At 60.8% G+C, this 24,627-nt stretch overlaps 3 protein-coding genes across 9 annotated transcripts in view; all 3 read right to left on the bottom strand.

The window, feature by feature from the left end:
- NHEJ1 (non-homologous end joining factor 1) overlaps positions 1–8,763 on the bottom strand; it is a 51,562-nt gene extending 42,799 nt beyond the window's left edge. The window contains exons 1-5 of the mRNA XM_026078007.1: positions 8,726–8,763; positions 8,194–8,379; positions 7,350–7,559; positions 4,590–4,728; positions 2,658–2,716 (exon numbers count right to left, since the gene is read on the bottom strand). Of these exons, the coding sequence (XP_025933792.1) occupies positions 2,658–2,716; positions 4,590–4,728; positions 7,350–7,559; positions 8,194–8,379 (594 nt within the window). The 5' untranslated portion in view covers positions 8,726–8,763. The remainder of the gene's footprint in view (positions 1–2,657; positions 2,717–4,589; positions 4,729–7,349; positions 7,560–8,193; positions 8,380–8,725) is intronic.
- Positions 8,764–10,916: 2,153 nt separating this feature from the next.
- SLC23A3 (solute carrier family 23 member 3) lies at positions 10,917–17,040 on the bottom strand. Of its 7 annotated transcripts, XM_026078001.1 has the most exons (13): positions 16,804–16,890; positions 15,765–15,806; positions 15,345–15,499; positions 14,561–14,735; positions 13,871–13,944; positions 13,620–13,760; positions 13,353–13,476; positions 12,835–12,982; positions 12,503–12,756; positions 12,159–12,264; positions 11,871–12,038; positions 11,557–11,652; positions 10,917–11,454 (listed from the first exon to the last, which is right to left on the bottom strand). In XM_026078001.1, the coding sequence occupies exons 2-13, from the start codon at positions 15,801–15,803 to the stop codon at positions 11,123–11,125; spliced, it is 1,812 nt and encodes a 603-aa protein (XP_025933786.1). In that variant the 5' UTR covers positions 15,804–15,806; positions 16,804–16,890; the 3' UTR covers positions 10,917–11,122. The 7 variants fall into 7 exon arrangements, with proteins under 7 accessions (XP_025933786.1, XP_025933784.1, XP_025933785.1 ...); XM_026077999.1 differs by lacking the exon at positions 14,561–14,735 and having other exon boundaries at positions 16,804–17,040; XM_026078000.1 differs by lacking the exon at positions 16,804–16,890 and having other exon boundaries at positions 13,579–13,760; positions 14,641–14,735; positions 15,765–15,872.
- On the bottom strand, positions 16,979–24,322 carry CNPPD1 (cyclin Pas1/PHO80 domain containing 1). Its single transcript, XM_026078006.1, has 8 exons — positions 24,155–24,322; positions 23,790–23,892; positions 20,557–20,638; positions 19,844–19,964; positions 19,623–19,751; positions 19,360–19,421; positions 18,986–19,103; positions 16,979–18,459 (listed from the first exon to the last, which is right to left on the bottom strand). The coding sequence occupies exons 1-8, from the start codon at positions 24,221–24,223 to the stop codon at positions 17,827–17,829; spliced, it is 1,317 nt and encodes a 438-aa protein (XP_025933791.1). The 5' UTR covers positions 24,224–24,322; the 3' UTR covers positions 16,979–17,826.
- Between the last annotated feature and the right edge of the window lie 305 nt (positions 24,323–24,627).

Genomic DNA, 24,627 nt, shown 5'->3' with positions numbered 1-24,627 from the left:
CAAGTGAAACGATGAGGTATCAGATCTGAAACGAAGGAAGCAGCTGCTCGCACACAACACCTCTCCACTGTGGAGCTCACTGCTGCAGGACATTACGTGGGCCAAAAGCATCAGTGGGTTTAAAAAGGGACCAGACAAATTCAGAAAGCACAGGTCCTTACTGGCAGAGTGACCACACAGCTGTGTCCCTCAGCCAGGCTGTCCCCGAACTGCAGATGCTCAGGCACGGCTCCCAGGGGGCAGAGGGTGAGCATTACCCAGATCTTCCCGTTCCTTGTCCGATGCCCCAAGATGCTGCTCCTGGCCACTGCTGGGATGGACACTGGACCAGGCAGACCGGGACCCCGCTCCGCACAGCCATTCTGACGCTCTTCCTAGTCAAAGTTCATCTCTTTCACCCAAATACTGCCAACACTGCACCCAGGGATCTGAGACTGAAGCATTTCTGCCTTCAGGAGACCTAACTCTGCTTGCTGCAGGTGGAGAACAGGGTGGTTGGAGATGCTCAGAATCCCATGGCCCACGAACCAAAGTTTGGGGCAGGGTGTTCATTTGCAAGATCCAGGGACAGGAAAAGACCCTCCACATAGACATGTTTTCACATGTGCACACACAGCCGTGCAGGTCACAGACTCCAAACTCTTTGTCTCCAAAACCCTGCTGGACACAACCCTTCCAGGCCAGGCCGGCTCAGGACACCACCCCAGCAATTTCTCTCGGCCTGGCACAGCCTCGCCCCACACAGGCAAAGGGCTAGCTGGCACACATCCTGCCACCGAGGAGCAAACCCAGCTCACCAGTGCCTGCCCCAAGAGCCACGGCGCCAACTGCACTCCTGTCTTTTAAGTCTCTATTTGACGAGTGCTCCACCAGTCTTTTTTGCACAGCTTTGCACAGGACTGGCTGAGTTACTCCTCTCCTGCACATCCCACCGCACAAGCGGTCGCCTGGCACCATCAAGCACCTTCACCCACACCCCAGGCACCCCCCACCAGCTCTTGGAGAACTCTCAGGCTCAAGCCTGATGTTCATCTATAGCAGATGTTGCTCAGCAGTCCCTTGGACAAAGACATACTTCATCACCCCCTGATACTGGCACATCTGCCCGCATCCTTCCAGCGACAGCACAGAAACATTTATTGAGCACTTCTGCCATGTCTGCTTGAGTATCAATCATTTTACCACCTCCATCCACTAATAGGCTTATCCCATTGCTGGGAGTTTGGGGTTTCTTTCTTAATACACTAAATAAAATCCTTTCCTTCTGTCCTTAGCCCTGCTAGTCATGATTTTTCCCTGATGCCTTTAGCTTCTGTTATCCATTTTCTACACTTCATAATTTCTAATTTATATTGATTGCTATCTACTCCCGCTTTCCCATTTGTTATAAACTGCTCTTTTATTTCTAATTGCTGCCTTCACTTCACCACTGAACCAGAACGGGCTTTCAGCCAGAGCTGCCCTCTTTCTTGATTGTGGAATTGTGGCTTTTTGCGGCTTCTGAAATTCTTCTGAAAGAGCTCACAATTTTCATTCACATTTTTCTATCTAAATGTTTCCTCCTAGCTGATTTCACTCATAATTTCCCCCTGCTTTGGGAAATTAGCCCTTTCAAAGCATGAAGGATATAAATTACTGTTTAGGAATGTCCTTCCTTTGCCCAGGGTGAATGTAATCTGGTCATGATCATCGGTCCCTAGGCAACCTCCAAGTTTCAGTCCAGCAATGAATTCATCTCTATCCATCATAACCAGGGGGAAACGAAGGTTGCTTGTGCTAGATGCAATATCTTTCATGTAAAAGAGGGATCGCCTCTAATTTTCAGAATCTCTGCAAATGGTTTATTGCTGGCTGTGCAAGACCATCAGCATATGTCTCACAAAGCAACGTCCTGTCCAAGCAACACGACCTTTCTTTCCGCGTGATGCCATGGACTCCCTGCATTCCCACCTGACTCCCTGGTCTCCAGCAGACACCACTGCTCCCCACTCCTGGGCTCTCACAGCTAGCACAGAAACCCTCAGGAGCATCTTCAAACCCTGCCTCATTGCATCAATGGGCATCATTTTTTTCTGATGTTCCCACATTGTTTTGAATCATTTCAGTGCTTCTGTGATTGTTTCCAGCAATGAAGAAGGAGCAGGGGAAAGACTCTCTACTTCCAATCCCGATTTCTCTTAAGCACATCTGCTTGGCAGAGCCAAACACCACTGAGGGGAGAAGGGGGGACATGACACAAATAACAGGACAAAAGCCACTCGTCCCCACGACAAGCCATTGCAAAGCCACTCTTAAAAGCAGCAGAAGAACCAAAAGGAGCAGCTGACTGAGCAGAAGCCAAGTCCTCCCTGCTAGTGTTTTAGGCACAGGGCAAGTGCAGGAGGCACACAAGGACTCCCCAGTGACCCCATGCTCCCGTGGAGCCCTGAAGAACAGGTGCGAGGACGCAAGTGTGGGCCACAGCAGAGTGCAGCCAGCATTACTCCTCTCCAGCCAAGTCTGGCCATCCCCACCAGGGCCCATCTGTCCACGGCCCTGCACGCCAGTGCTGGCTGGCCCCGCACACCCCTATCCAGGGTGCCATACACCAGGGGTTGCTGGTGCAGGTTCCCCAGAACACCTTTGCCAAAAGAGGGAGGCTTTGCACCTCTCCTTACCTCAGCCATGAAGTTCTGCAGGAAAGTCTCCTCCTGGAAGGGCTCTGTCCGCAGGCGGTCTGCAAGAGAGAGCAGGGGTCAGCCCAGGCAGGTTTGGCCAGACCCCCACCCTGGCTTTGCCTTCCCCTTGGCCATGGGGCAAGGTGGCTGCAGGTACCAGGGGAACAGCTCCAACGCGCTGGAGAGCCCAGCCAGGCCCCTCAGTCTGGGAATACACCAGCCAGCTACCAGGAGGCGCAGGGACCACAGGGAAGTGGGTGAACAGCCCATGCCACGCGGGCACATCGGCGTACCCCAGCCCAAGGGTGCCCAGGGCACAGCAGCATTGCTGGCAGACACAGCATCCCTGCATCCCCAGAGGCTGGTTGCAGGGGCAGAAGGAGGCAATCACATGTTTTGGTGCCTTCTCCCAGCTTCTGCAGCGACTTGTCTAGGGGCCTGCAGTGACGATTTGGGCCCGTTCACACACACAGCTTGTCGGCAAGACAGCACAGCCCAGAGCTCGCCCTGCACTTGTCCCAGTGCCCTCCCACGCAGAGCCGCTCTGCAGCAAGGACCAGGGGGACAGTGGCAGGACATCTTCAGCACCATTCCCAGACCTTATGGCTTGAAAAGACCTTCTGGGCCTGGACAACATCTGGCTACACACCAGAGGACAGGGAACTGTCCATCTCCAGCTCCTTTTCTGGAGGGGCAAGCCAGCCTGTGTTCCCATCTTGCAGGACAGGGACAAATCTCTGTTCTACCTCATTCTGCTGGGTCCCTCATTCAAAGCCCTAATTTTTTCCCATCACTGGAAAGGTGTTGAGAAGCACATGGCCAGGATGTGCTCCCCTCATGAGAGGATGCTCAGGCAAGGGGCAAGAGAGGACGCCTGCCCACACCATCCCAGCATCGGTCCCAATTGCCAAAGCAGGGCTCTCCTGGCTGCTCTGAGCCCTGCAAAGCTGGCGCGCTGCAGGAGAGAGGGGAGTCTGGTTGGCTCGTGCACCTTTCGGTGCAGCTGCAGGGCAGATCTGGGCTCCCGTCTCACCCCGCACCAGCAGAAGCAGGGAAGTGCTGCAGTACAGGGGCCTGGACCACACGGTGTTCCTGGCAATGCCACACAAATCACTGCTGACCCAGATCTGCCCCCATGTCCTGGGGCACAAGGTCCCTGGGGAAAGGCAGGTATCGTCTCCCCACTCAAGCCGAGAAGGTCTGAGCTGGAAGCCTGCGCCTCCCAACTCTTGCTCCCGGCCCTGCACACATTCCCGCTGCAGGCTGAGTGGCCGGCAGAGAGCACAGGCGGCAGAGCAGCACCGGTCCCGGCCTCCTACCAGGCCCTGGGCAGCAGGGCAGAGCACGGCGCTAACACAGGACAGCCCGAGAAGCAGCGTCCGGACAAACTCTGGATGCTGAGGACGAGCCCCTCCGCATGGTTCCTCCATGCAGGGCCTGATCCGTGTCCCCCTCGCCTACCCAAGGGGGTTTGCACCCCTCCGGCCCCCGCCGCCCCTGCCGGGGCTGAGGCAGGGTCACAGCTGGACAGAGACGCGTGCACCCGGCTGTGCTTCCAGCAGCGAAGAGCCAGGAGCCCCTGGTTGGTCTCCAAGCGCTCCACAAGCTGCCGCACAGGGGAAGGGAGCCTGCTGCGGCTCTGGACCGGCCCTCGCTGGCATCGGCGCAGGCTCCTGGGGAGAGGCCAGGTGCTCTCAGCAAAGCGGAGAGCCCCTTGGCGACTCCCCAAGTCCTCCGGCTCCCGGTCACCGGCCGCTCCTCCCCACCTCTCCCTGGGCGCTGCTCCCCAGCCTTCTGGCGACCATCTCGCTGCACATGAAACACAAGCCTCGCTGGGTAAGAGCCAGACAGAGCAGGGCATGCCAGCCCCGCGCAAAGAAGGAAATGTGTTCCCTCCTGGCTCCTCTCATCCGCCCGGGCTTCCCTCCTTACCTCTGCTCAGAGCAGCCCCGCTCTCCCTGTAGTCTTCGATCTCGGCATCTTTCTGGAGCAGCAGGGAGGTCAGCTCCTGCAGCTGGGACTGCAGCACCAGGCTCATCCTCATCAGGGGCCGCACCAGGTGCCGGGAGACCTGGGATGGAGGAAGGATGCACTAGGGAAGGTCCGGACAGGCGCATGGCTGTCCGTAGAGCAAAGCAGTCACAGCAACGCCCAAGCGAGAGCTGCAGCCCCAGGTCACACAGAGCTTCCGAAGACATCCCCATGTCTCACTCAAGTCCAGTAGGGAGCCGTGGAAAAGCAAGAGCTGGGAGAAGGGAAGCAGGATGCCATGGGGTATGTCCCCCATCCCAGCCCTGTCCTTTCACAGCTGGTGAGGGCCCGATGGGGATGGGGAGTGAGCGATGCTTCAGCCACCATGAAAAACTCGGGGTGCAGGAGGAGGCAGAGAGCCCCTCCATGCGGCTCCCGGCTCGCAGCGAGGCCTCCAGACCCTCCCCACGGCTCTGTGCACCCCAAAGCATGTTCCTATGCAGGAAGCAGGCACAGCTGGGGCTAAAACCCCAAAGTAACCAAGCTGCCAAACTGTGGCTTGAGGAAACAGAGAGACTTTCTCAGGGAGGTGAGATCCAAAGCAGAAGGGATCCCTACCCCCAGGGCTCATGGGGGCCCCTGCCATGCTCCACATCGCAGCCCACGACACCCTCCTTAGCTTAGGGCCACATGAGCCCCCTGCCGAGCCTTGGGCACATATCCCCTGCCCTGGAGCCAGGCTGGGCCACCCTGGCCCCCCAGGCACATGAAGCAGCCTCCTGCCCATCACTTCCTGCAGCCCCTCGGAGAGCATCGGGGAGCCCCCCGCCCCAGCACTTCCCTTGTCTTTGAGCCAGGCTGTGCCTGCAGGCAGGAGGACAGCAAATACAGCATCGCTCACGAAGCCTCCCCCCTCCTGGAGGTGGCATGTCCCCGGCACACAGCCGGGGCGAGCCTGTGGCGGGGCTCCGCACCCCAAGGCACGAGCCGCAGGGATGGGGGGCCCTGGCACGCAGCCCCGCACCGCTGCACAGGCACTCAGGAGGCTGAGCTGGGCCGCAGCAAGCAGCTCTGCTTCCCAGCTCAGTTCGGTGTGCGCCTTTGCTGAGCAGCACTTGACAGGGCAGGATCAGACCCCGCGTTTGCCTTCAAGGCAGTCACATTCAGCACCCCAAGCGCTTCCCGCCTCCCGGGCACCTTGCAGACATTCGCTGTGTTTCCAAGCAAAGGGAGAGCAGCAGCTGCTGGCAGAGAGCTCAGGATGCCACTTTGCACCGTCTCGGCTCAGCCCCCGTGCTTCTTGCCCAGGGAGGGACAGCGAGTCCCCAGGGCGAGCCAAGCCCTGGGGGACCCCGAGCTTGTCTGGTCCCCGGTGCAACAGCGGAAGCGCTCAGATGCCCCACGCCGGCAGCCGCCTGGCGAGCCCAGCTCTGCTCCCCGTGACGCTCAAGCACAGCGACTGATGGGTCACGTCCCCTAAGAGGGGAGAAGGGCTGTGCGGGGACCCTCCTCTCCCATCGCAGTCCCCCCCACCTCCCCCTGGCCCGGGTGACCTGGCGGGAGGGCGATGCGGTGGTGCAGAGCAAACCCTTCCACGCAAGGCCCATCACGGCTGCGGCTGCCAGGGCTCCTGTGCCGGCCCCAAGCCAGCGCTGTCCCCAGCTCCCGCCCGGCGCGTTAGCGGGTGCCGGGCGCCCTCTTGTGCGCACATGGCCGCAGGGCCAGGGTGCCGGGGCGCCGGCCCCCTCCTCCCCAAACCCACCCTCTGCCTGCAGAGCCCCCCCCGCGGCTGCTCCTAGGGGACGGGCTGTCGGGCTCATCGGGGAAACGGCCCCAAAGAGAGAGGGGACTGAACCACCTTTGCCTGGCTCTCAGCGCGGCCATGTGTGGAGCAGGATGCTGCAAGCCTGACGCGTTTCACGAGTTAACAGGGAGATCCAATGTCTGAGCCCAGTTTTTGCAAGGTTTAAACCCTCCACTGATTGGAGTTACAGGTGGGATATATCCCAGATAGAGCCCCCAGCCCTGCTGCATCCACCCTTACTGCTTTGGGGCAGTGGGGACAGGCTGCAGTCTGGAAGATGTGCCAGGCTGGTGAGTCCCTGCTCTAACCTACCTGCCTGTTCCTACAGCTCACCTGTGCTGCAACATCAGAAACCAAAGTGAAACCCACTGAATGTCTGAAACCTCCCTGAAACCTCCCTGAAACCCAAAATACCAGGTGGCCCTCAGACAGGAGCAACTCCCAAGAGCTGGGAAGAATCCAGTTTAATTCCCTCCTTTCCTACAGACTCCATATGGATCCTTTTGTGGTGTGTGTGGGGGGTCACTCATGCCCCACTCCCCAGCACGTACCATAGGAGAACAGCATCACTCAGCTGTGCCAGTGGGTTGGCAGGGTTGGTACATGGAGGGCATAATCCCAAAATGGACAGCCTCTCCCTGCTGCCCTGCAAGGTCACCGTCGGCAGACTCCTGCCAGAGGAGCTAAAGTGTCGAAGGAAAGGAATGGGGATGGTGAACCTCAGCAGGGGCAGCAGGCAGAGCCAGGCACCCTGCCGCAATCAGCACAGCCCCAAACTTCTCCAAAGCCTCCAAGCATTAGAAGGCAGTCGTTAGCTTCAGACCGTCCCCCCTCCCCAAACTCGCCGCAGCCCATGGCCATTGCTGCCCGGTGCCCCGGAGAGGCAGGTGCCCAGCGCACCCCGGCACGTCGCTCACCATCTCCATGGGCGCAGTGGAGCAGTGGAAGTCCCAGTAGAAGGGCAGTCCTGAGAGCTCGCTTTTCACGTGAACGCTGAGCCTGCCAGGCGTGCGGTGGCAGGAGAAGGACGTGGTGGTGTCCTGCTGCCCTGCCAGCAAGGGGCACATGAGGCTGCACAAGCGGTGCAGGAAGGAGGACACATGGGCCGTCAGCCGCTTGTTCAGCTCCTGGCGAAAGGCAAGGTTAGGGGACCTCGGCACCCGAAAAAGCCAACAGAACGCCCAGCACACAAGGATCAAAACTACTTCCGCATGTCCTAGGGCAGCAGAAAGCCATCTCCGGGCCTTGGCATCTAGCTCCAGGACAGGACATTCCCCCGCAGCTCTCCCAGGCAAGCCAAGATAGAAAGGTTTCCCAGCCCAGCCAGCAGGACCAGCAGGGTCTAGGGCAGCGGTGGCCAGAGCATGGTCCAGTGTGTTTCTGGGGCTGTGCAGACAGGACATGCTGTGGAAGCCTGTGCCCTGGCTGTTAAAGTGAACGGGAGTCTCTCCGTCACTAATGGGACCTTGTTTCAACACGCTGCTAAATGCACTGGCTCTGGGGAAAGCAGCTTCTCACCCAGCCCACAAGTGAAATGAGCCTGCTGGCCTCAGCGTGCAGCCCCAGCGAAGAGGGGTCATGCTGAACAGCCTGGCCACTCTCCGAGGAGGAGGGTGCTTGGCCAACCAGGCTGACAGCGCACGGGCACGGCTGTGCAGGGGCTTTCCAGATCCGACGGCCGTCATGCTGCCGGCCAGCTCGTGCTGGGACGTCAGCTGGCGTGAGGGGAAAAGGAGGTCCCCGGACTTCCCAGACACTCACCTTGGACCTTTGTCCCACAGCCTCCGTGTCCACACTCTCGTACCAGATGCTGCTGAGGTCAGAGATCAGCAGGACGTAGCCAGAATCCCTGAAGCAAGCTTTGGCAATAAAAGCAGACTCACCAAAGCAAACAGAAGCCCAGGGCTGTGTGAGGAGGCTGCTCTCCAGCTCCTCGGAGCCCTCCATCTGCAAGAGAGTAAACAGGTCTCTGCTTCACCCCCAGCCCGGAGACCCCGCTGCCTGGCGGTGGCCTCCTAGGGACCCCCAGTCCCCGCCAGCCCCTCTGCAATGCCCACCCCACCTCACAGCCCAGAGGCGAGGAAGCTCGACCGGCTCCAGGCCACACACAACCCTTCGTAGGCACGCAGCTCTCCTGGGGCAGACGTTTATGGGAGCACTGTGCAGGGAGGTTCCTACCCCGTCTCAAAATAAGCACTGCAAGTGCACCAGGGGACACGCAGGAGAAGCTTGCAACACAACAGCTGCCTCCCCCGGCAGTAACCTGTGCTTGCTGCCGTTAATACAGACAGACCTCTGCATGCAAATTCAYGTTTAAGCTCCCCAGCTTGCAGCCAGACGGGCAGCAGGGTGCTCCAGCCCCGGCCCTGCCCCGAGACCCCACAGCGTGGCATGTGGGGGCCACGCGCCCTCCCCGCTGTCGCTAACGCTCACAGCCAGCAGCCCGCCCCGCGTGCCGGCGCGGCTCCTCGCGCTCCTCGCTGCGAGAGGCTGCACGGCGCCCGCCGCAACGCTCCCGCGAGCAGGCGGCCCCGAGCCGTCCGCCCGGCCCGAGCGGCGCAGCGCTGGCGCCCTGCAGCCGCGGCGCCGCCGCTGAGCCGCCCGAGGCACGGAGGAGCGGGCGGCCTAACGGCCTCGGGAAACGGCTTTGCGGCGCCGAGCGAGGCCGGGCCGGCGGCGAGCGCCGAGACTACGGCTCCCAGCAGGCTGCTCTCTTCCTCGGCGCCGCTGCACGCCGGGACGTGTAGTGCCCCGCGGCACGGCCCAGCGGCACGGGAAAGCGGCCGTGCCCCTTCGCTTCCTTATGAGGTTCAGGGTCCGGGTGTGGGACTGCTCCCCTGCCCTCGCTGCCTCCCAAGGAGGACACGGCTCTGGCCTCGAGCGTCCGGCTCCAGCATCCCTGCTTTTCTCGGGAGACTCCACGGCCGAGATGCCGTGTTAAGCGATTTGGACCGGGACACGTTAACACTTCGTTTCGCATCTGCTCCTGCCAAGAACCGCCTCGGTGCAAGTGAGAGCTGGAGCGGCCCCGCCGGGGACTGCCCTGGGGCCTGGCCGCTCTTCCCCGGCTTGACTGGGGCCTGGCCAGAGGCCGATTCACCGCAGCGGGGTGCTAGGAGAGGTGGGTGCAGCCTGGAGTGTGGGGTGGGGGGATGCAGGGGGGCTGGGGCACAGCAGGGGTGTGCAGCAGAGCCCAAGTGGAGTGCAGGGGTGTTGGGGTGCAGGACCCAGCTGGGGTGCAAGAAGGGTCGGGTTGTAGGGCACAGCTGGGCTGCAGGAGGGATTGGGGTACAGGGCAGGGGTGCAGGGTCTCAGGGCTCACCTGACCCTCAGAGAGGTATGCCCATGGCAACACCAAGTCCCTCCCACCCTCCAGCCACCTTTGGGTGTTCCCAGGCATCTGGGTGCTCCTCAGGACCTGGCTGGGGGCGGGGGGAGCTCCAGGCACAACCTGGAGCTGTGGCCGAGCACGGTGCTCCCGTGAACTGGCTCCGTTGTCCTTCCCTAGAGCTTGCACCCGTGGCCGGTTTGCAAGGCAGGCATGACCCAAGGGCTGCAAAGCCCTGGCCTTTCCTACCCCCTCGCTGGGGTTTCGTAGGCCAGCTTAGACYGGCCCAGGCTGCGCTTGCAGGCGGACTCTGATCTGCTGTAAATGCTGGGAGCTGCGGGCATGGCCAGTGCAGGCTCCACTGTAAACAGCGTAACCAGCAGGATGCCAACCCAGCAAACTGAGCTGAATCACAAGGGGTCAAAGGCAATGTTTTCTTCCCCAGAAAAATCCCCTGCTGGCTAGTTTAGCAGCACAAGCAATGCACCAGCATAAGAGAGCACCTGATGGAGCATTTAAGCAGTGAACGCGCCCAGGAGGTCCCCGCTGCAGGCTACAGCGGGCTCACAGCAATGGGGAGCTGAGCTGAGCAGAGCGGCTCTGCGCCCCTGAGCCCAGGGCATCCCGGTGGGCCAGAGCTTTAAACCTTTAAACCCCCTCAGCACCCTCACGGAGCCCAGCACCCTCACACTGATGCACGAGGGGCTGGGGAAACAGGGGGACGGGGTCTGAGAAAAAGTGCCCAAAGGCACAGCAGGGCACGGGGATCCTGGTGTCGGCAGCACGGGGCACACGGAGTGGTGTCCGCAAGCAGCACAGAGCCACAGAGTGAACAGAAATGTCTTGCCTAGCTCCAGGGCGCAGCTTGCTGTGGCAGAGGGACGGCGCAGGGCTGGACGAAGTGCTGGGAGCTGCTCTGCAGGCAGCTGGCAACAGTGGGAAGCACCCCCGTGCCAGGGCACGTGGCAAACGTGCAAACACAGCCTGTCCCAGCTTCTCCAGCTGGGTCTGCAGGGTGAAAGTGGACCTTAGGGTTGCCCACGTCCTTGGCCAGGCTGTTGTGCCCTCCGCGGTCACAGTCCCAAGGGCACCACAGGAAGGTGAGCTGGTGTCTCCCAGGCAGATCCCAGCTGGAAAGGAAACCCCAAGGGCAAAGTTGGTTGAGGGTTTTTATAGCTCCCCTCTCAAGTGGGGGGAAATGAGGTTCGTGCTGGGGCGCACGGGCCCCTCCAGTCCATGCAGGCTTCAGAAACAAGGAGCTAAGAGGCTTGCAGGGGTCCCAGCCGCCTCCTGTCGCTGCCTTGGAGGACTGACACAGGTCCCATGGGAGATGTCCCCTCTCTGCAGGAGCAGAGCCCATGGTCAGGCCGCAGCGTGCCAGACGAGCGTCTCCGTCTCGCTCAGCCTCCTCTCCAACTGCATCTCCACTGTGCCGGCTTTCAGCAGCAGGTGCGTCCCTTCCCCGGTGGCGGCAGTCCCCTCCTCGGTGGCACGGCTGCCCTGCTCCTCCTCCTCGTCGTGGCCCGGGCAGAGGAAGCAGCAGGGGAAGGCTTTGCACCTGGAGAGAGGCAGCAGCCTCCTCAGCCTGGTGGGGAGTCGGTACACGTGGCTCGTGTCGCCCCTCTCTCCCCGGGGGCAGCGATCGCCTCTCCGTGCCGCCAGGTCGACAAGCAGCCCTCGCTCCTCCAGGGTGCCTGAAAGCAGGGTGATGGGCAGGGTGATGAGAGCCCCTTCCCCATGTGCCAGGGCTCACGTCAGCCCCCAGACATGCTGCAGCACCCCAAGCATCCCCTCACCTGAGACCGTGTTCTCCAGGAAGAAGGACAAGAAGCCGGTTAAGAAGACAGGCACCATCAGCAGGGAGAGAAGGAGGAGGTCCAGAGGCACCCAGCCTGGGGGCAGCACCAGAGTTACTTGGGACGTCCCAGCCCAGGAGCTGGGAAGGGGCAGGAGCGTGTCTTGGCAGACCCAGGGGCTGGAGCCGGTGGAGAGGGCTTCGGATGCTGCCGTGAGCGATGTGTCGCTCCAGCCTCCCAGGACCTCAGGAGACATGTGGCCATGGTGGCACAGGGCCCAAGGCTTTCCCTTCCCCGGGGAACATCCCCACTACCTGTGGCTAGGTGAACCGGAGCGGTGCTGAGCCACCGTGGCACCAGCAGGGCCATGAACATGGTGAAGCCGACGATGAAGATGTTCCTCCCCGAGTCAATGTCCGCATACTGGAAGTAGGAGATGCCCGTGCCCACGGCCACGGCATAGGTCACACAGAGCACCCCTCCTGCGAGGGGCGGGAGTCAGGCAGCACCAGGCGTGAGGCAGGACGCAGGCACGCGCCAGCCTCTTCCCGTGCCCACGGGAACCCTCGGCAGCGGAGGGGGAAAGGGGACGTGATCCCTACCATGAACCACCAGCGGGATGCGGGTGAGGAGCCCTGCCAGCCTGGGGGACATGCCCAGCGCCACGCACACCAGCGCGCTGACTTGCACCGAGAGGCGAGAGCCAGCCTGCCACAGCGGGAAAAGCGCAGGTGAGTAGCGGCGACGCCACGGCCCCGCTCTGCCCCCCCATCCTGCCGCGCACACCTGCCTTTCACCCCTGTCGCTGGCTCGGCCAGGACGTCACGCTGGGTGCCAGGGCAGAGGGGTCCCCCACGCCTCCTGCTCCATCCCCCCCCGCTCCTTCCTCCCCGCTGCTTCGCTCCGCGCCCTCGGGACGGGCACCCGCAGGCGCCGGCGGCCGTACCTGCGTGAGGCTGCTGGCGCAGGCGTTGGCGATGCTGGAGGCCGTGCCGCCCGCGGCGCCCAGCAGCCCTGCCAGGAGGCTGCCCAGCGCCTCGGTGCAGAGCCCCCGGTTGCAGGCGTGCGGGGGCAGGCGGGGGGCTCGCAGCAGCCTCCCGCACAGCACGTAGCAGCCCACCGAGTTGATGCTGCTGCCGATGGCCATGGCGATGCCCACCGCCAGCGCCCGGGGGGTGAGCAGCGGCCACCCCTCCTCGCCTGCAGCGGAGAGAGAAGCAGTGGGTGACGGGGGCCTGGGCAGAGGGTGATGGCGGTGCCAGCCCTGCCCGTCCCCACCTGGGTAGGGGATGCGGAGCCACGGGGAGTGGACGGTGCTGTTGGCCCAGGGCAGCTGCTCCGTGATCAGCTCCAGTGAGTCCCAGGGGATGTGGAGGTGGCTGAGGATGGCGCACATGATGCAGATGCTGGTGAACGGGAGCAGCACCTGCAAGGCAGCGTGGAGATCCTGAGCAGGGCCCCCTCCTTCCCCGCTTCCCCAGTGAGCACCCTGCTTGCTGCACCCCCACCAGCTGGCCCTTGTCCCCTCCCTTCTCCAGGGAATACCCTCCACATGTCCCCACCGCCCTGCAGGGAGCATCCCAGGCTCTGCTGCTCACAGACACCCCTGTGCTCCCCCAACAGCACCTGCAGCCTCTCCCAGTTCACACCAGGCCCTTCCTCACCCATTTTCTCTGCTCCCAGCACCCAGCTCCACTCCGGGCCACCAGGTCCCACCTAACCCACCACCAAAGAGCCAGGCTCTGTGAGGGGCCTGGGTGCAGCCAGAGGGAGCAGGGACAGGCAAGCTGTGGTACCGAGAACGTGCGCAGGGTGGGGACAGACGGCTCCACGTAGCCCCCCCGGGCACAGAGCCAGGCACAGCAGGGCAGGCGGCAGGACCCCAGGTGCTGGGAGAAGGTGATGGTGAGGAGCACCAGCCTGGGAGACAGGAAGCACAGGTCACCGCGTGGCAACAGGGCCCCCATGACRAAGGGAAGTGCCTGGGGCTGCCCACTGGCGTGGTCCCCTGGGCTCACATACAGCAGCGCTACGCCCCAGTTAGCAGAGCAGAAGAAAGCCACCTCCTTGTACGCGGACAGCCCCACGATGGAGAGGCTGGGGGCCAGGACCATGGGCCCGCAGCGGCGGGCTGTCCACCCGCACGCGCCGGACACTCCCAGCACCAGCTGAACCAGCCCAGAGACCACAATGGCTCCCGAGACCTGTGGGAGGAAAGGACGGGACACGGGAGGCAGGACACAGTGAGAGCAGCCCAACGCCTCCCTTGACTGCCCTCCTGCACACCCCCGGATCGGAGCGCAGGAGCACCAACCTCTCGCAGCGAYGCAGTCCGGCTCCCCGCAACATTGCAGTGTGGTGCAGGGCACACGCTGGCCACCGCCGTACCTGCAAGGGAAGTTCAGAGGGGGGCGAGACAGGCAGACGTGGGGCTCCCAGAGCCCACCTGGYGTGATGCCAGCAGAGCACTGGGTTCAGGACCACGCAGAGTGGGGGACCCAGGCTGGAGAAGGGCCAGCATGCCAGGGAGAGCAACCCAGCATCACACAGGGGAGCTGTGTCTGCTCCAGGACTGTCCCTGGGAGCAGCAGCCATGGACAAGAGGCTCAGGGAGGCAGTGCCAAACCTGAACTGGGGCAGATAACAAGCTGCTTCAGGAAGTTTTTATCCTCAGGGTCATGAGTGCTTGGGCATCCTCCTGGGGCCACAGCACCCGCATCCTTCACATAGCAGGGTCTCTGGCAGGGCCATTGGTGGGTGGTACAAAGCCAGGTACAGAACTTGGGGTGCTGGGAAGGGCCTGCTCCAGTCCCCAAGTCCTAACCCCAAGAGGTGGCCGCTGTGGTGACACAGGCCTCCAGTCCTGCAGTCATAACCCTGGGTGCATTGTGAGTGTGCTCAGGGGTTGGCAGGGTGCCCAGGGTGCTGTGTACCCCATCACCAGAGGGGCCAGGAGGCAGGACCCATTGCTCCCCCCATCCTGGATGCTCCAGGCTCACAGCACCTTGTCACTGCTGATGCCCTGGCACCGGCATGGCTCGGGGCCCCGCGGGGCGCTGGGGAAGGCTCCAGGGCTGTGCTCACCATTCCTGTCTGTGCTGGCACTGAGGGACAGGTGGGAGCTCAGCACCACGGCAGGGACCAGGTATTCGAACGATGGGATTTGAACCAGCGGCAGCCTGGGGACAGGGGGACGGCAAGGGCACATTAGGGAGGAAAGGAGATGGGGCTGCTCTGGGCCCCCCAGAGCCCCAGCTGCTGGAGGAGTCAGGATGGGAAGGGGCAGTGGTGGAGGAGGCAGGAACCTCAAAGTGGCAGTAGAAGCATTCAATATCCCAAATATGTCCTAGTACATCCCAAGCAGCAGCACAGGGGATGTGCCCAGAGGCCAGGGGCTTTGTCAGGCACATGCCTAGCTTGTACCTGCTGGATGCTACCCATACGCAGCACCAAGGCACTGGATGAACTGGAGAAGGCGTGTGTGATGCTGGAGCAAGGGGGTGAGGGGTTAAGGGGAGAATGCAGCAGTTTTGCTGGAGGGAGATGTGAGAGGAGGATGGAGTGATGGCATGGAGGGGACAGCCCATGCAGAGGTGCTGGGCAGGGGATTGTCATAGGGAACCAGCATCTCCAGGGGGACCTCATGGCCCAACAGCAATTTCCTTGCTCCCAATCCTTATGCCCCTTCCCAGCTCCCACAAAGCCTATCCTCTCCCATCCTAAGAGAGGGGCAGAGACCCACTGGCCCAGCTGGTGATGGCTGTGTCCCCTTTGTCTCCCTTGCTCACCGGCTCCCCAAACAGGTCTGTAGGATGGTGGAAATGCCACAGGCAAAGAGGCTGCGTGCCAGCAGCTCGCTTGCAGCCTGGGGCTGCTCCTTGGGCAGGGTCGGGAGCAGGAGCAGGTGGAAGATGCAGAGCAGGGAGGCCTGTAYGGCGAGGTGCTGCGCGGGGAGGAGAAGGGGTGGCAGTGATGCACTGCAGGACCCAGAGCTGTAGCCCCCAGCACCTGGCACCCCTGGGAGGATGCACGCTCACAGACGCCTCCCTGGCAGAGTCTGTCACTGCCCAGCCGTGCCACCCTCTCCCCTCTTAACCCTCCCTGGCCAGAGCCCCAAGTGCCCTTTGCATGGCAGGATGCAGCCCTTGTCCTGCCACCTGCGAGGATCCCAGCCCTCTCCCCATCTGCTCACCATGATCCACCCTTACCTGAAGGGCCAAGCAGCAGCTCAGCACACAGGAGCACATTTTCTGCAAGGAGCAGGATGTGAGCAAAGGGCTCCCAGCAGCAGGTACTCTGTGGCAGCCCCCATTCATGCTGCTGCCTCCCCCCGCTCCCTCCTGGTTTGCGGTGCAGAGCAGGCAGGCTCCCACCCCCCACAAGGGCCTAACACAGCCTGCACGTGGCTGAACTTCCACCTTCTGCAGGAGCTGCCCCAGGGTTAGCCATTAACCTGAGTTGGTGAGTAACCTGCCCTTGCAGCTGGGAATGTAAGTGCCACCCTGGACCTGCCTGGGCCAGGGTGACAGCCAGCCACAGCCAGGACCCCAGACACCATTGCAGTGCTAACAGCCTGAAGCCCAGACCATACTCAGGCCCCTGCATCCCTTCCTGCCTCTTATGGTATATGGGGCTAGGGACTGGACCMCAGCATAGACACCTCTTCTTTCACACTCTTGGAGCATCCTCATCAACAGCATCCCCTGCTCACATACAGTCCTCCCAGGCACAGCATCTCCTCTGCTCCCCTGGCTCCAGCCATTCCTTGTAACCAGTCCCTGAGGATCCCATTAAAAGCCATGTTGCCCCCCACAGCTGCTGCCACCCCCCTCTGCAGACACAGTTCCCACTCTGGGCTGGTCACCACTCTGAGCACACCAAGTCCCCCCTCCACTGCACCAGGCTCTTGGGAGCCTGGCCTCCTCCTAGGAGCAGGGCACCAAGTCCTGCCCACAGACAACATGTGGGCAGGGGATGCCAAGGGACAAGAGCTGCCCACTTGGGTGGGAAGGCTCCCATGGGAGCACAGGTAGGGGATGACCATGTTTTGTCACAGGGCAGCGCTGGCAGTGCTGGGGACCGCAACGGTGACCTTGCAAAGCCCTCGCTGCTCATTAACTGGACAGCCAGCAGAGAGCAAAGAGCGGTAGAGTCCATGCATTCCCCACATTCCCAAAGATGGGAAGCCCTCCCCTGTCCCACTGCCTCTGCCTTCCCCAGGCTCAGCCCCAAGGTCCCTCTTGTCACCTGCCACTGGAGTCCAGTCCCTCTCGAGCTTTGCAGGACAGCATGCCCAGGACTTGGGGCCCAGGACAGTCACAGGGTGCTGCTGGGGTGCCTGAGCCCCCATCCCACTGGGGCTCCGTGCCAGGGATGCAGGTGCTGCCCACAGAGAGAGGCTCAGGAGGAAGGACAAGGCAGGTGCACAGCAAGAACTACTTTTATTGGAAGAGATTTGCATCTACAAAAGAGTGAAAAACAGGTGTAAAATCCAGAGTAAAAAGAAGGGGTGCAATGAGCTGGGCTGGTCAGCAGGACAAGCTGCCTTCTCCCTGCCCCAAGGAGCAGTCAGGCACCATTGCCCATAGCCCCAGGCAGCTGGGATTTGGGATGGGGTCACAGAGTACCCCACCTTCAAAGAGCCCAACAGAGGCAGTACAAGGAAACACAGCCCCAGCCACACCACACCGCTCCCAAGCCACACAGGACACCTCCTTTCCTTGGGGCACAGCCACATCGGGGTCCCCTCTTAGTGCGATTCCTGCATCTCCTGAGAAGTGGCCTGGCAGCCCCCACCTCCTTCCTCCTCTCCCCTCACCTAGGCATCCTGTCCCCAGACCACGCTGCCTCCCCCTGGCTGGGGTCACTAGCCCAGCCTCCACTCTGCACACACAGCCCAGCACCCTACATCCCACACACCACCTCTGCCCAGCTCCACCGAGGGCCACGCACCCTCGGTGTGAAGCAGGGCTCCCCCTTACCCTAGCATCCCAGGCCAAGGGCATCCTGTTCCTACTCTCCAGCTAGTAGGCCCTTGTCTCAGCACTCTGACATCCTGTCCCAGCAGCCCCAATGCTCTGCAGCACCCAAAGTGAAGGAAACCTCTGCCCTGGAGTGGGGGTGGGGACAACGACAACACACAAACGCTGGTTTGGAAGTAACACAGGGGCCCCCAACCCTGTGCAGCCCCAGGGATCAAGGGTCCCAGAAGTGCAAGGAAGTGAGTTGTGCCACACTGGAAGGGGAGGGGGAAGGGGCTGCCTCATGTTCCTAGCTGGGAAAAATGAAGCTCTTGATTCTGCTGAGATCCAGGGCCATGTGCAGGGAGCACTGCCTCAGCCCCAGGGGGTCCGGCCAGTCCTTGCGGCTGGAGACTGCATCCCAAGTTGGGCCCACGCTGGCAGAGCAGGCATGGCAGTGGAGCACCGGAGGAGCTGGGAGCACTGCAAGTCCAAAGGGGCCAGGCTGGCTAAGGGTCGCAGCAGGGACTGTACGGTTGGTTCTCTCACATGCGATGGGCACTCTCCGGAGGAGACCTTGTGAGGCACTCCTGCATGGGGCAGGACCAGGCACCTCAGCATAGGACAGAGCCGTCATCACACTGCCCCACAGGTAGAGCGCAGTTGCTGTGACGCCCCCACGATGCTGCTCATCAGCTGTCTCGTTCTTCCCTGTGCACCGGGCACTGCTGACCGGGGAGACAGCAGGCAGCTCGGGCTGCGTCTGACCAGGGGCCAGGGGCAGCGGGGCATCCAGCTGGCAGCTGCCCTCCGCAGGCAAGAGTGCAGCCTGGGGGGCTGCAGGGCTGAGGTTCCTCGCACACATGGCCCGGTGCACCACAGTGATGGAGGCGAAGACAGCCGCAAAGCCGGTCAGGTACACCACACCCAGGAGGCAGGCCAGCTGCAGAGATGCAGACAGTTAGCCCAGACGCGCCAGCAGTCCCCTGGGGCCTGCCGCAACCCAGCTCTGCTCAGCTCAGCATGGCTGCACATCAGCTGTGACGACCAACAGCACTGTCAGCACTAGGGCAGGAGGCCAGGGAGCAGGCAGCCGTGCTGCAAATGGCAGGTGGCACACAGCCCGTCCAAAGCAGGAGCTAAATACCACTAACCAAGATGCCCCAGCTAAACCTAACAGGTGCCAGCCAGCACCCAGCTCCCTCCAGAGGGCCTCCTGCATGCCCCTGCACAGTTGCACATGGGGCTGTGGTTTGGCACAGACTGATCCAGTACCAGGCTGCAGTGCCTGGGGCAGCACAGCTGCACAGTCAAATCAGCATCTTTCTGGCTTCTGATGGCTTCACTTTTCAACAGCAAATAAACAGGAGGTTTCCCACGGAAGAGAGGGTCCTACCCCCAAATCCATGGCCTGCTCACATCTGGGATGCTTCCCTGTGCTCTTGTAAGGAGCTGCCCCCAGCCTTTACCTTCACCACCTGCTGGTAGAACTGGCCCAGCGCTTGCTGCCACATGGACTGCTCCAGGAGGACACACAGATCCGTGTAGGTGAACCAGCCACGCCATGTGCCCTGCTTCTCCGCCACACTGCAAGGAAGAGGGCACGGTGGATGCGGCACAGACCTTCCCCTGCCCCAGGAGCTGCAGTCCAGGCAGGCCCTGGCATGCTCAGAGCAAGAGCCTGCCTAAGGTGCCGTGGCTGCGGAAGGGGGCTGCAGATCCCAGCAAAGGCTCACAGGTAGCCTCAGCTCTTGCTTCTCTGCAGCAAGGCTGGCTCTGAGCAGGGATAACACCATTCATCTGGGGCTCCAGGATTGACAAACAGGACCCCTCAAACACCTACCGTCCTTCCAGCCAGCTCAGCACTTCAAACAGCTCCCGGGGGTCTGTGTAGAGACTCCAGTCCTGCAGGGACAACAGTGACACATCAGCCGTGACATGTGGCTGGGCCAGGCTGCCCAGAACCCTCAAGGATGAGAAACAGCTGGGCGCATCTTTCTCCATCCCTTCACGGGAGTACAGGGGAAAAGAGAAACCCAGGCTCCCCTTAAACCCCTCCTTTTCCTCTCTATGAAGCTAAGCAGACACAGCAGCAGTCCCACTTACAATGGCACTCAGGAAGTTCATCTCCAGCGTGTTCATTGTCTGGACATCTACCTTCCCTGCTGCTCCCCACTCGTCGTTGAAGACCTCCTCCTCCTCACCYTCATCATACAGGTACTTACTGGCAACCATCTAGAAGCAGCACAAAGGACAGGATTTCAGTCCCCACCATGTTCCTCCAGGCCTCCCTCCCACCCAGGGGCCTCCCAGTCCACCCTGCTCACCATGGAGATCAGGAAGAGGTCTGAAGATGAAATCTGCTGAAGGTATTCAGGGTTTCGATGCCGGAGTCTCTCAATATAAACCAGTGCCAGCATCATGGAGCAGGGCGAGATGCAGGCTTCCCTGTGATGACAAGGCAAGAGCCAACCCGAAGGTTGTGTGCTACAAAGGGCCCAGGCACCACAGTACAACCTGGCTGCTCCCTCCCCACGTAGGTAGTGGGGAGGTACAGCAGACAGCTATGCATACATGGACAGGACATGTCCCAGCTTCGCTAGCGTCAGCTGCCCTGAGGAGCTGCAGCAAGAGAAAGGGCAGAGGATAGAGAGCACACTGCTCCTCTCTCTGGGCACAGCCAGTTCTCAACCGAGCAGGCCTGCCTGCAGCCAGGCACACTGTGAGGGCTCAGCTGCTCAGAGCAGACCCAGTATTCAGACCAGACTGCATGGCTGCAGATCCAAGCCCGTACAGACTCCCCACAACAAGAGCATCCCTACATCCCAGAGAAGGGAGCAGGACCAAGCTGAAGTGGACCTGGCTGTGTCAGGAAGACACTGCACCCACAGCCTTGCCACCAGCCCCCAGCTCCTCTCTGACACTAATTAGGCCTAAGCACAAAGCCAATATTAGCTTGGGGGTCAGAACTGAGTCAGAGGCAAGACCAGAGGTGGCCAGCTCTGACACTGGGCATGAGGGAGCAGATTTTGCTTCTTACCGAGAAACGTGAGACACGTATTTCTTCTGGAGCCTGCGGATGGGGCTGGGAGCCACTTTCTGGAGCAACTCCACAGCAATATCTAGGATAGAAGAGCAGCAAAAGGGGTTAGTCCCATATGGCACAGTCCATCCCCATGTGCAGACCCCGTCCTTCCCCTTTTCCCCACAAGCCCATGGAGTTTTGGCTTTTACTCTGACAGCTCCTCAGGGATCATTTAAACTACAAAGGTAAGATAGGCCTTATCAGAAGTCTGGCATGAGGCAGGAACAAACAAATAGGCCAAGAAGAGCCAGGCCAAAAGCAGGCAGGGATGCAAATGTCCAAAATACAGCAGCAGTGCCAGATCCAGATTAGCATGTCAGCGTCAGAGGGAGTTACCCACATTCAGCTGCACAGAGAGGCTGACACCCTCCCCTCACCCTGCAGGGCCTCAGACTGCCCTTCCTGGTTGTGCTTTATGAGACTTTCCAGGACGTAATCAACACCAGGTCTTTTCAGTCCCTTGCTCCCTCCAGCCATCATCATCCTCCAGGGCTGGTCAATGCTGGCCTAGCTTCCCTCCCTACCACAGCTCCAGTGCCCCCAAGATGAAGGGCAATGTATTTACTCAAGCAGGAATCCAAAGGGACTAACAGGACATGGAAGCAGCAATATGCTGTAACTGTGCACCTGCTTGTCTTTGTTTGCCGAGCCTTGGCTATGTCAGAGCTCACTCCAGCCAGGACAACTGGCTTCGGTGACTGAAGATCTCTCCTTTTCTGTGTAGCTGTATAGATACCAATTAATTATGACGGAAGCCTGCAACAGCAAACAGGCTCCTGAAAGGAGCTTGCTGCCAGTCCCAGTCACACAGCCAGGACAGACAGTGTCCCCACTGCAAGCTGAGCATGGCATGGCAGGCTCTGCTGGCAGGGCTCACCCATGAGGTCCCCCATGGGGGCACGTGTGTAGCAGGAGCACTGCTAACACGCTCTCACACATCTGCCCACCACATTTGCTGGGGAGTGACTCCACACACAGCCTGTCCTTGCTGCAGCTCCACACCTCGATCTGCTTGCTGCACTTTTGAGACACGCCTCAGCATCCAAGCACTGAAAAAGCCAGAGACTGACGGATACTGGCAGATGGCTTCAGCAGATCGCATCTCACTTCTCAATGTGATAGGACCAGCTGGCATTATCCCAAACAGCACTCCAGTCTGGTGCTTGGCAAGAAATGGTTTTGACAGGCAATTCAAACTCCATTTTGCTGTTGAGTCCTTAGTTTATAGAATTGAGAACAGAGCTCAYTCCAGCAGCCTCACGCTTCCAGCTCCCGGGAAGCACCAGTACACAGTCTCTCCATTTCTCCTTCCCACATCTCTCCAGCACCTAACAGAAAGGCTGCAGTCCCATACGCACTCATGCACACAAATAATTCCCACCAGCAATCACCGTACTCAGAAACACATGGCTAGAAGAGGTCTTCCTACGTCACCCCGGCCACACCATTGCTGGGTGCAACAGCCAAGTAGATTTAGCTCCAGCCACCCCTGTCAGTAGCTCCCCTTGCACTGGTGCTGCACCCCGCTGCACCTTCCCACCATGCTCAGCCACCCTTGCACCGAACAGGACACGCTTGTCTTTCCCTGCTACCACACCAGCACCACAGCCCCGAGGGACAGAAAGAATCCAAGTTCCCGCAAGACCTGCTCCATTCCTCCCCTCTCAGGAGCTGGCAGCCCAGACTGCTGCTGTAACTCTCCCATGCAAGGAATCACACCTCTCCCAGACAGGCTTTGCCACCTTTCTCAGCTGGGAGGTTTGTCCTGGCATCAAACCTATCTTTCAGCTCACAAATCCAACCTATGACAACATGCCTTGCCATAAAGGACAGGGAGAGCAGCTGATCACTGGCCCCATCTTGCAGCCACAACCTGCAAAAATTACAATTTTTCCTTTCAAGACTGAACAACCCCCCCCCCTTTTTTTTCCCCCCCCCGACCTCTCTCCCACTGCCCTCCAGGGTCCAAGATCCTTCACAATCTTTTCTAGCTCTTGTCATGCTCCTCCAGACTCTCCTCATAACTGTCTGACTTGTTTAAAGAGCAGTGCCATGAACTCACCACGTAGCAGCAGAACAGCTCTACTGAAACAGATCCCATAGCCCCATGTCCCTTCTCTAACAGTGGCTGATAGCAGATGGCAAAGGAAAACTGCAAGAACAGAGAAGCTTGCAGCGATATTCAATGCACCTCTCCCCCACCCCCAGTGACTGGAGCTGAGGCACTTCCTGATCAGAGGCAGTCTTTATATTTAATAGCCCTCAACAGAGTCATCTCCCACGAATGTGCCCTTTGAGCCTTCAGCGTCGGCAGCGTCTTGTGGAATACTCACATCTTGCATCCGAGTGTGAAGTCAGCCCTGAAGAGGAGTCACCTCCCTCTTTTGCATCATCTCCTTCAGCACTTGGGATCTCCAGCAGCATCCAGGCAGCTGGCTACCCTGTTTGTCCCTTCGCTGTCCCCACATGCCCTGTGCCTCCCTCCTCAGTGAGGTACTTCAAATTCAGCCTCTTGGCAATTTCAGACCATTTCCCCAAACTTATCACAGGGCTCTTGAACACCAACATGCTTCCCTACCCACTCAATGCCCTCTGCAAACTGTGCAAGCATGCAGCCAGTGGAAACACTAGTGGGACCTGGTGTGAAGGTCCTTTAGCAAATTACTGCTCACTCTCAGTTTCACTGTTATCACCTGTGCCATCTCCAGAACCTTGACACTGCAGAGCCCTTCTACTCCCCCAAGTGCCGCTGGATTAACAGGAAAAAATGGGCATGATCCAGACAAACACATGCTGGACACTTCTTATGCCTTTGGTGCTTATAACTAGAAGTTTAATAAATTCCCCAGTATCTTGCAAAGCACAAGAAGTTGCCCAAGACAGCTCCCATCAGGGACAGGGACACAGCCTTCATGCCAAGGGATCTGTAAGCAACCCAAAGGGCTTTGCACATCAGCAAGGTGCCAAGAATGCATGATAGGCCAGGCAGAGCAATAAAAGAGAGGGCAGGAGCCACGAGGCTCTGGCACCCTGCCCACTATTCTGCACAGAGTGGAGAGGGCCGAGGGGGCAGGGCAGGGGTGGGATTTGGCACTGGGGAGGAAGCAGGTGACATGCTGGTCTCAGCCCCTGGGTTATTTCCAACCCTCTTGACTCAGCATTCCTATCTGGGGACACTCAACACCCACCTGCCACGGGACTGGAGAGATTATCCAAGCTGCAGTCTTTGTCCCAGCCATAATAGAGCCGCTTCCGCACCCTCTCACTCAGCTGCTGGTGCCTGGGCAGGAACTGTGGGCAGATACAGGAAGGATCAGAAGAGCCACACAGCCCAGCTGCAGACAGGGCTGGGCCCAAAAGGCGCCGGGCCCTCCGCACCCTGAGCCACCCTAGGGTGTAGTGGGAATTGCAAGGCCCCAGGACCACAGCAGAGGGCGGATGTGTGGGGCAGGGGGTGCAGCTAGGACGAGGGGGTCTGGCGAGGGGCCAGGGCAGGACCGGGGCACCCCAAGGCCCGCTCCCGGGGCAGGGGGCCTGCACCGCGGGGACCCACCGTGAACTCCTGGAAGCCGCTGAGGGAGAAGGTGCCCTCCTCGTCCAGCAGGAGCCCGTCCAGCTCCATCCCGCCACCGGCCGCCGCCCCTCGGGCCGGGGCTGCCAGGGGCTGGGTCCCCTCCGCTGCTCGGCGGCGCCGGGCCTCCCCGAAGGCGCGGGGCCGGGGCGCGGGCTCCTCGCCGGCGGCCGGGCCTCCCCGAGGGCGCGGGGCCGGGCGCGGCGGGCGGCGCCCCCTCCTCACAGCAGCAGCAGCAGCAGCAGGAAGCGCCCCGGCGCGGCCGTTCCGCCTTCCTCTTCCGGTGCCAGGGGGCGTGTCCGCGCCCCGCCCCCGGGGGAGAGAGGGACAACACCGGAGGCGCATGCGCAGAGCGCCCCGCCGCTCCCGCGCCCACCGGGCATGCGCGGCCAGCCCCCCCCGCGGGGAGCGAGGTTGCGGCGCATGCGCGCCGCCGCCACGGCCGCCGGCCCCCG

Source organism: Apteryx rowi, unplaced genomic scaffold (genome assembly GCF_003343035.1).
Source record: "Apteryx rowi isolate R43461 unplaced genomic scaffold, aptRow1 scaffold_47, whole genome shotgun sequence".
Taxonomy (NCBI): Eukaryota; Metazoa; Chordata; class Aves; order Apterygiformes; family Apterygidae; genus Apteryx; species Apteryx rowi.
This window is presented reverse-complemented; position numbering and strand designations above follow the sequence as displayed.